Source organism: Diadema setosum, chromosome 8 (genome assembly GCF_964275005.1).
Source record: "Diadema setosum chromosome 8, eeDiaSeto1, whole genome shotgun sequence".
Classification (NCBI taxonomy): Eukaryota; Metazoa; Echinodermata; class Echinoidea; order Diadematoida; family Diadematidae; genus Diadema; species Diadema setosum.
This window is the reverse complement of record NC_092692.1, coordinates 26,105,478-26,116,580: the sequence shown is the minus strand read 5'-3', so window position 1 is coordinate 26,116,580 and position 11,103 is coordinate 26,105,478. Positions and strand designations below refer to the sequence as shown.

At 43.5% G+C, this 11,103-nt stretch overlaps 1 protein-coding gene across 1 annotated transcript in view; it reads left to right on the top strand.

Annotated features, from left to right (window-relative positions):
- The first annotated feature begins 275 nt into the window (after positions 1 to 275).
- The window catches only part of LOC140231393 (RAD50-interacting protein 1-like), a 76,086-nt gene continuing 65,258 nt past the window's right edge, over positions 276 to 11,103 (top strand). The window contains exons 1-4 of the mRNA XM_072311519.1: positions 276 to 428; positions 5,006 to 5,247; positions 7,732 to 7,962; positions 9,554 to 9,694. Of these exons, the coding sequence (XP_072167620.1) occupies positions 276 to 428; positions 5,006 to 5,247; positions 7,732 to 7,962; positions 9,554 to 9,694 (767 nt within the window). The remainder of the gene's footprint in view (positions 429 to 5,005; positions 5,248 to 7,731; positions 7,963 to 9,553; positions 9,695 to 11,103) is intronic.

The following is an 11,103-nucleotide window of genomic DNA, read 5'->3' as shown; positions in this document are numbered from 1 at the left end:
CGATTCTTTTCCATAGGCCTATGCAAGGAAAACTCTGGTAGCGAAAATTTCATTCCATACAGTAAAAATCATATCAAGTGAAATCTAGATATAGCAATAAAAAAAAAAATCAGACATGTAAAAAGATGCAAAACAAACGAGCCAACAAAACGCGTACCGGTATTGGAATACAATGTACATCCTGAACGGTAAACCTCGTTTTAGATGAATCTGGGGTTGAGCGCGTTTTGCAGATACCATAGAATACGCTACGTAGATTTTCTGCAAAGTAAAATATGGGTGACGGAGTTTCGAGCGTATCTCCTCAATTCACCGACGAAATATGTCGAATGTTAGATGTGCAGCTGGGAAATGACGTCAAGAAACTGTCTCTAGTGGAAGATCTGTTGCAAAATGCCCTGGAAGAGAAGAAACGAATTGAACAGGAGGTATGTTCGTTACTTGATAGCAAATTCGTACATAATGTAGTCCCATGCCTATTAATTCATGTAAGCTTACCATTCTATTTCGCACTGCCCACCGCACCGGTCGCGCTCCCTCCCTCGCATTCACCCCTGCTTATTTTTTGTCAGTGCATGCAGAGTGTGTGGTAACAACCCTCAGCTCCATAGACTTTGTAAAAGTTACACAGGAAAGACAACCCCAGAAAGAGGTGTGACACATTTCACACATGAACATGGACAAGGCTTAACTGACCACTTAAAAATGCATTTATTGGGATAGTATTTCTTTAGTTGCGCTCTGTCCACACATAGCCTAGGCCTAGTGCTCCTCGACTAGTTAGCATGGATGTGTCTTGCTGACTAAATCATACAGATACAGAAGTCAAGCAAATGGGAGGGGGTGGAGGGATAAGGCTTGATTCTACTTTTGAGCCAGAGATTCAGAATTTCATCCATGTGATTGCTATTGACACAGTTGACACAAACACTAAATGAGATTCAGTTTATCTATAAAAATTGTAGTTTTTGTAGTTTTCAATGAGAGAGCTTAGTGAACAGTACATTATTAAATTTTGGTGAAATATTAGAATGATATTAATACGTTTTATATGTATTGGGGCAATTATTAACTTATTCAAATAAAATACTGTAGGTATTAAGGTGCGGGCCTATGATGAAATACCTAACTAAATTATTACTCACCGAGTGGCTAACGGGACTTGGAGCTGAAGGCACCACCAGCAGGAATGGTAGGCGACCGTATCAGTAGAGGAATGCACTAGGGCACCAGAAAAGGTGTAAAGTGTCCTTGTAGGTTGTATTGCACTTCCCGAAATAATATGGACTAACTCCGAATGCACTAAGGGTGTCCGAAGACGACAGTGTCCCACAGAAGTGTGTACAAAATTTCCAGCAGCAGCGTGGAGTATCCTCCGAGTGCCGCGGCTAGCACAAGCGAGGGTAGAGTCGATCCACAGCTGGAGCGCTGGATAGAAGAACTGCACGGTCCCTAGCTGGTTGTGGTAGAGTCTGCACAGCACAGACCACGCGCTAGCAGGACAGAAGCAGCTAGTGATGTGATGGGACGCAGATCGCGTTGAATGCAACGATGTAACGAGGCGCCGATCGCGTTCAGATCGCGTTGAATGCAGCGATGTAACGAGGCGCCGGTCGCGTTGAATGTAGCGATGTTAAGATCCCCAGGTTGGAGTGTAGCCTGAAGAAAGGGCGAGTCGCGACGAAAAGTAGCGAATGCCGCGAAGTACGAAATCCGGGAAAGTGTAATAATCCGTATTGTATAATCCGTATGAAGTGCCAGTCCACGGCGCGAGGTATCGTCAGCGCGAGAAGACGTGTGAAGTATACGGACGTAGTATGCGGACGTGAGTGACTCCAACGATTAGGACGCGCTCTCGGGATGAAAGCTAATCGTGAAGTGAGGAAGCGTGGAAAATGAAACAGCGAAGTCGGAGAAAACATGTCACGGACAGGAGCTTTGAGAGTGGTAATTGGCTGATGAAGATGTGCAGCTCGTCACTAATTGGTAGCTTGTTTCCGTGACACCAAAACAAGAGGTGTGTTTATGAAAATCCGACTACTGTTGGAATGTGAAATACGCGTACCTCGGCACGATGACAAAAGCGAAGAATGTAGTGCGCACCTGTCATGTGTCGGCGCACAAAGAAAGCTCGCGTGGATGTTGACAGAATGCTGGGTTGTCAGACAGCATAATTGACAGCAGCCAGACAGTAAAAATACCGAGATATTGGAAACCGCTACATTTAGCCCCCTTCCAGATCGCTAGTGTAGGAGTCAATGAAGTGCAGACTAAAGATAAGCGATCGATACGAAAAGGCAAACCAAGTAGAGGCTGAAAATATCAGGTATCAAAATACATGTATTGAACGTAATGGGCTGGCCAGTGTACGTGCTTACCGCCAGTGCGTGTCGTTCGTGTTGGCTGCTGGAGTGGTGTTGACTGCCGCAGTGTCGTCTGCTGCGGTTGTGTAGGCTGCTGCAGTGTCGTCTGCTGCGGTTGTGTAGGCTGCTGCCGTGGTGTGGTAAGAGGGACGCTCGGTGTGCTCGCCGTGCTCCTGGCGGGGACAGGCGTAGGTTGTTGCCGCGATGTGGTGAGCGGGATGCTCGTGGCTGTCTCGCTCCTGGCGTTGATCTCCAGAGTGAGATGCTTGGGATCACGCGTGGAGTTATGTGGACGAGCGGGAGCGTGGGATGTGGTGTTCCGTTTGCGTTTGCGTCGAAGATTGCGACGCGGGCCAAAGTCGGGCGTGAACGAACGCTCTCCGAGGGTGGTGACGGGGGGCTTCACCGCCTGTAAGTGCAGTGCAGGCGGAGGCTTCGTCTTGTTGGGGGGTGAAGGAGGGAGGGCGCTGACTTCAGCTCCGGTGACGGTCGAGGAAAGTGTGCCGTAGTCGACAGCCCGGTGTTGTCGATCCGAAATGGGAGATCGGCGACCAGTTGTGTCGCTGCCAGAGGGGCTCGTTGCCGCTGAAGTCTGGCTGGGCTGTTTCCCTGGTGCGTTGGAAGTGACTGGTCTCTTTCGCCGCGAGCAGGGTGAGCAGCACTGCCGGGCGGCGTCACCAAACTTCCAATGGAAGTAGCACTCACTGCCAGCGTGTCGGATTTGGGAAGGGGTTCGCTTCCGCGGCGCGCTGCGCGGCCCGCCTCCATGGCCGCGGTTGCCGCCTCTGGACCGCTGACAAGGACGAGGACGGTATTTCCGTTGCGAACGGCGTGATGTTCGCTGAGACCGTCGTTCGTCCATGCGTGCTACCAGTATGAACAGCTGCTCTGTTAGCAGCAGGACCTGCGCCGTGAGGTTCGCTATGACGTCCGCCGGGGGGCTGGTGGTAGCCATTGTATTCGTCGAAGTGAAGGGTGAGGACGTAGAATGGGACGTGAAGTTGGCCCTATACAATCACGTCGGGCTGCGTGGCTGCCTGTTCGAATCACGTCGGGGTCACCAATGTAGGTATTAAGGTGCGGGCCTATGATGAAATACCTAACTAAATTATTACTCACCGAGTGGCTAACGGGACTTGGAGCTGAAGGCACCACCAGCAGGAATGGTAGGCGACCGTATCAGTAGAGGAATGCACTAGGGCACCAGAAAAGGTGTAAAGTGTCCTTGTAGGTTGTATTGCACTTCCCGAAATAATATGGACTAACTCCGAATGCACTAAGGGTGTCCGAAGACGACAGTGTCCCACAGAAGTGTGTACAAAATTTCCAGCAGCAGCGTGGAGTATCCTCCGAGTGCCGCGGCTAGCACAAGCGAGGGTAGAGTCGATCCACAGCTGGAGCGCTGGATAGAAGAACTGCACGGTCCCTAGCTGGTTGTGGTAGAGTCTGCACAGCACAGACCACGCGCTAGCAGGACAGAAGCAGCTAGTGATGTGATGGGACGCAGATCGCGTTGAATGCAACGATGTAACGAGGCGCCGATCGCGTTCAGATCGCGTTGAATGCAGCGATGTAACGAGGCGCCGGTCGCGTTGAATGTAGCGATGTTAAGATCCCCAGGTTGGAGTGTAGCCTGAAGAAAGGGCGAGTCGCGACGAAAAGTAGCGAATGCCGCGAAGTACGAAATCCGGGAAAGTGTAATAATCCGTATTGTATAATCCGTATGAAGTGCCAGTCCACGGCGCGAGGTATCGTCAGCGCGAGAAGACGTGTGAAGTATACGGACGTAGTATGCGGACGTGAGTGACTCCAACGATTAGGACGCGCTCTCGGGATGAAAGCTAATCGTGAAGTGAGGAAGCGTGGAAAATGAAACAGCGAAGTCGGAGAAAACATGTCACGGACAGGAGCTTTGAGAGTGGTAATTGGCTGATGAAGATGTGCAGCTCGTCACTAATTGGTAGCTTGTTTCCGTGACACCAAAACAAGAGGTGTGTTTATGAAAATCCGACTACTGTTGGAATGTGAAATACGCGTACCTCGGCACGATGACAAAAGCGAAGAATGTAGTGCGCACCTGTCATGTGTCGGCGCACAAAGAAAGCTCGCGTGGATGTTGACAGAATGCTGGGTTGTCAGACAGCATAATTGACAGCAGCCAGACAGTAAAAATACCGAGATATTGGAAACCGCTACAATACCTTACAGATTTAGGAACACTTTCAATGAACAGGAGTATTTTATTTGTAGTGTATGATCAACAAAATTGAGGGCAGCTGTGACTTTGCCTTCTGTCTGTGAAAACTGAACCCCCCTCCGCCCCCCCCCCCCCAAAAAAAAAAAAAAAAAATAGCTGAACATGCTTATCAGAGAGCACCCTGTAAATTGGTATGATGATAACATAGTCCGAGAGATGAAAATCAGTCATGGGATGCTGTGAGAAAAATCTGAGATTTTTTTCCCCCACTTAAAGGAGGGTTGACATTATTTGTAGCTTGTTGTGTTGTTTTGCAATTACAAATACAATATAAGTGTGTGTATGTGTGTGCACAAGGAACATGGAGAAATGTTTAGCAAGGGAGAAATTGTATAGGACAGATGTGAAGTCCTGTCTGCAATGAATGATGTTGTTTCCTTCACAGCTGTCCACAGCCAACACTGAGGCTCCGTCTAGAATACAGACCGCTCTCCTTGAAGCCACCACAGCAACAGAGCAGCTGGACAAGCTGTCGGCGGACTACAAGCAAACCAGGCGGTCGGTCACCAGTCATCTGACCCAAGCTGAGCCCATGGTAACCCACTTCGCTGGTCTGACCAGGCAGGTGCAGGCTCTGGAGCGATGCCTTGAGTACATGAAATGGATGGCAATGGTGGAAGAGTTGAGGTTAGCACAGCTGCACAAAATTATGACTTTTTCTTCTGGAAGTGTTTATACATTCAGACCTCTACAAGTAAACTGACTGTACTATAGGAATGCAGAAGACACAGACATTGTGAGCAGGCAGTCTTTGTGCACATGTTCAAGTATACTTAGTAACCACCTCCTCCATCCATCCCCTCCCCTTTCTCCTCCATGTCTTTTTATTACAGGCAGTTAGTTGCCAGGGCATGTTTGACCATATATATCTGCACATACAGTCAGTACAACTTGTACCTTTACCCTTCTAGCAGTTCCAACTGAGTGATAATCCTGGCAGGTATTTCATGGGATGTCACTATCACTGTGCGAAGCCATCACAGCAGGACAACTATATAAAGAAACTATAAAGAAAATTCCACAAAGTTTCATATTTCATGACAAGTATATCCCTTTCATTTGTTGCTGACATATGTTGAGGGTAATACTATTCTTCCTGCCTTCTGAGAGAGGTAAGCCAAGTGCTCATTCATTATGGTAGAAAAATGAAAATATGTCAAATTCTCTTTATATCATAGTTCATGTGTGACATCACAAATGTTGTAGTCTTTTTATCCAGCAATGGCTGTACTGAATCTAAAAGTTCATAACTGTGGGAAATAAATAAGTTTGTCCACTTCTATTCTTGGTTGGGGTTTCAATTACGTCAAATCCAATTATGTTTGCGAATGGAAATTATTGTCCCAGAGCTTGTTGGTCCCTAGAAATTTTAGAGCTTATGTATGAATGGAGACTGATGTCATCCATATAGTATTCTTTTAGTCTACATGCATTTCTTATGATGCACACAACATTTACACTGTACACTCAATTCCTAGGACAAAGACTCGCCATCAAAGGTGTCAATGAACATATCACATTCTAGTAATCCTTTTGCACTATGTAGGCTGCCCAACACTTTTTAGTTTACTGTAAACATGGAAACTTTTATGTACTAGATTTTTGTGCCGTGAACTTCAGTCTTAGTGAACTTCAACTTGGCCTATCTGTTTTAGGGGGGATAATATTTCTGTCCATAATGCAGTATCTCCCAAACTTAACCCGTTGAGGACGAGTCCCGAGTATACTCGGGCAAGCGTCTATGGGAAATGCGTGTTGTAGCAAAATCAAACCGTCCTCAACGGGTTAATATCTGTGTTCTCATTTGGTGCCAGTTCAGCAGAACACAAAATTTGCACATATATCTAGACTGTGACATGTTCTACAAATGTCTACAATAAGTACTGATTACGATCCTGTGTTGAATTTTCCATAAGCCCCATCTGAAAGTGGACCACTTCAAATAGTACCTTAATGAACGTCATTGCACACCAATGCATGCCTTGTGAACTGTTCAGTGGGTTAGATTAGGGCCCTGTTGCATAACAGAGAGGTACATTTACCACAAAACAAAATCTACACAGCTGAATTTAAGAATTATATGGAATTTCATTATGTAATTTCATAACTAATAGGACCTGTGTTTGACCATTTAAGTCCAGACATAGATTTGTGTAACAGGGCCAGATATGTGTGCTTGTCAACTTTCTGAGACCTGTACTATGTCTATGTGATAGAAGTAGTTGATCTTATCACAAGAATGACCATACTGTCCTGTGATGCATTTGTACATTGTCTCGTGTAGATCTGTACAGAATGCACTGTATGTAAGTACAAAGTTTGTAACACAGTTTTCTCTTCTCTTTTTTTCCTCTCCCTCCTTCCCTTCCTTCCATGGAATGCATTGATCACCACTGGCATTGTTTCTTCGCCTCGTTTCATCCTCACTCTTGCCAACGCTCTGTTTGTGTTGCTGTTATTCTTCTCCATCGAATGGAATGTCAAGCATTCTTGTCCTGCATGTTTGAAATATCTACATGGCCTTGAGACTACTTTTTTCCCTCCTTGCTCAATAATTTTTGCATCTTGCCCTCAATGTTGCTGTTGTTAAATCACCACCAAAATGATTGTCAACATCATGAATTTGATTTTACAAAAGGTATCTTTAATGTGTTGCAATGTTATCCCTTTATGATATAATTGTATGTACTGAATTTTGTTGCTGCCCATTATATGGAGGGGATATACACTACTCTCTGTGTATGTTTGTTCTATTTCAATATCATAAACCATGTGGTATTGTCTTTTTATCCATATACGTTGTATGTATTGTGTTGATGTCATGAATGGAGAAAATTTGCAACCTTTACTTGCAACCAATTTCAAAATATTCATGTCATCTGTCATTTCATTTCCACCTTAACCCAATCTTGCGCACATGTCATTGACGTAACTGGATTTATTTTTTGTGCTGTTTCTACAAGGCGTCAATCTTTCTTCTCATTGCCATACCACCCAACTCCCCTTCCTTCCATACATTCATTCATCTATCCATCCATCCGTCCATCCATCCATCCATCCATCCATCCATCCATCTACCACTCCACTCATCAACTTCAATCACCTAAACAGCACTGAAATTCAAGGCTCTCTACTGGTCAACTCAGCCCCATTTGCCTTGTTCCACAGTTCCGCAGTGCAGCAGTCCCTGTCAGCCAGTGCCATGCCCAGTGCCGTGGAGCACTTTGCCAAGCTGGCCCAGGTCAGCCAGTCCCTACAAGGCTCAGTGTGCCACAACCTGGTGGACTTTGTGGACAGGACCGTGCTCTTCTGGTACAAGATACTCAAGGAGAAACTGGCAGGGTGAGTGTGATTGGAAGTGCAGCAATACCCTGAAAATTAACTTTATGGCATGAAAGAGCACCTAAAGAAAATCCCAAATATGATACTCATTGTGTATTAATTTCCTCAATAATTTGCAGAAAACAATTTTATATCACAAATTAACCTGTTCCATACTGAATTCTGAAATGCCCATAGACTTAATACACAGGCCACCAGGTTTCCGTATGGAATGGGTTAAGTTTGTTCCCAGATGAACTCCATAAAAGCCCTTCTTGTGTCTGTGTCTGCTCATTGCAGCTGTTTTGAAATCATCCAAGCTGTGCAATTGCAAATGTTAAACACAGCATGCATGCTGCATACCATTCATCCACATCCATTGTACATTATTCAGTACAATAGCAAGGATTTGCGTGTAATAAAATGTGTGTAACAAATCCAATTTTCAGCAAACATTAGAACAATGCTCTTCCATGTCACAAAGTTAATTTTCAGTCATTTATACACTTTTAGCTCCTGTGTAAAACATGGGCTGGTTTTCTTCAGACAACATGGGTAGGGTAGCTATACAGTAAATCCTTCCAAGTTTTAACTTTTGCACTCTTGTATGCATGATAGTAATGATAAATTATTCCTCTTGTCCTGTTTTCCCTAGCTCTTTGGTGTTACTAAAGTAGTTCTGATCTCCATTAGAGCACACCCATTATTATCATCTTCATAGTGCTAGATACAAGTACCCACTTTATACACCTGGTCACCGTTTCACGAAAGTTGTCTGTCTCTGACAATCACCATAGTGACAGTCAGTGACCAGAGCTTCTCAGCCAATCAAAACCAAGGATTTTGCTGAAATTGTCTGAGACTGACAACTCTCAAAAAATGCTGCCCTGGATCAAGAGGAACATTGTGGACAGAGCAGTTATTTTTCCACAAAGTATGCACCAGTTGGGATTTGAGCTTTTGATGTACACTGTAAAGGTTCAGAGCAGAATACCACAGCACTTTCATGATGGGCGTAGAATATCATGAATGATATACTTTTTTATACAGCCAAGTAGCCACACAGACACAGTTCACTTTGTGCTTCAACATCCAATTTATGAATTATCAAGAGTGCCTTTATCACCTTTATTCCTTGTCCATGGTTCTAGATATATCTTTGAGGCATCAAAGGTAAATTATTATGGGTATTCTAAGGTGGCCCCAAATTGCTCTAATGCTAAAAGAAGAAGAATAGAATAAAAAAAAAAAAAAAAAAAAAAAAAAAAAAAAAAAAAAAAACCTGATGTAATTTCTCAACAGGATTCAGTTTGACATCTTGGTGTTAATATTGACATATGCCTGTGTCAGTTGTATTTGTTTGAAGTCTCGGAAATTGTCAGGGCTCTCGAAACTTGACTTTTGGCTTTTGGAGGAAAAAAAGAAGAAAACATGGCTGAAGACAAAGTTGACCCAAAGTACTAAGCATGATATTTAGAGAAAAGTCTTGGAACCAAACATCTGTTCAATGTAGAGAAGACAAACAAATATGCCTGATACTACTGCAGCAAAAATGTGTCGGTGTCAGTATGTGAGCTGTGACAATCAATTTTTGTCTGTTTCCATGCACTAGAGAGTTTGAAGAGGTGTTAAAGTTGCTGGGATGGCCCTTCGTGACCGCTGCTGTCCCAATGCCGCCATCGTCGACCACCACCGCAGAGCTCAAGACAAAGCTGAACACACTTCTTCGCCAACTTCTCAAACTTCAGCTGCCGTATCCTTTTGTTGTTGTTGTTGTTGTTTTTTTTTTTTAAAGCAATGATGCAATTGGTCACTCCTATGAGCAGGGAAATAGAAGTTGGATGCTGCACATATCTATTAACATTGTTTTATGCATGAATTGTGTGACAAAATTGTGGTGACACAACTTTTGATTATAATGTCGTTATAGCTTTGTCAACAGTTGGTCATATGTGCAGTACAGACAAAAGTGGCAGTAGGCACCCATTAAACAGCAGCCATTTTTAACAATTCCTTGTTCCATTTATAAAAAAGTTGATGTCAATTCTATGCCCCTCCAAATAAGTGGCTGCGGAAAATCCACCATTATTTGAGTTTTTTTTTTTAATATGTAAATCTTGCTCAACAAAATCCCAGCAATGAACTTTCAGGTACCTGAAACATGGCAAGTGTTATTCTTGTGTGTCTTTGTACCAATATTTTAACAGATGTATGAGGATGTACATTGTAGCAAGGTCAACTCTCTTGAATCATTTGATATTAATTTAAAGTTCAAAATACTTCAAGTATTATCAGTTCTTTTTGTTTACGGCAAAATCGATTCAGTTTTAGCAAAAATCCAAACTAGAGGGTTATGAATGATGGAGGAATTCCTTAATCCTTCATGTTTATCATTTGCCAATCAACTCATCAGCTGGCATGCCTCTTTCACTTTCCAATTTAGTTCAATTCAGTTTTATGTCTTTATGTCCATCAAACAAAGGACGATACCAAGTACAAAGTATACAAGCAAAAAATAAAGAAGTATATGCCCTACAAAGATTATTCCTAAATGTATGTGCGAATGAATGTACAATAGTATAAAACAAATAGTGCATACTAGTCTGTACATACATTTTAAAATTGACCGTCACACAGTAAGAATTAGTAATCCTGGTGGCATCCCAGCGACCTTTGTGTATTAAAATAAGTGTTGGGCATGCCATTGATGCATGGGCTAACTCAAATAATACTGTATACGCCATATATTTAGCGAGTCTAAATTTTCACGAATCTGGACTTCCCGACGATTTCTTGAGTGGTTATATTCGCGATCATGGAGTACTTTACTGGACGGAGAAATGTAAACGTGTATGTCACATTCATATCGGGATCAGAGTTGTTATTTTTGTGTGTCTTTTAATTTCGCGAATAGCACCTGACCCGCAAAATTTGCAAAAATTAAAACCTCACAAAATATTCGCCGTATACACTACTGTTAAAGTGGATATTTTTGCGCGACTAATTTTTCCCACTCAGCAGGGTAAGAAGAATTTCGCGTGTTTTTAATTCCGTGGAATCAACACCTCAACTACTGGAATATATGGCAGGCAAAAACATTCGCGTGCTTTTATTTCCACGCTACTTTTTGGTTGTGTGACATTCGCGAAAATTTCAACACTG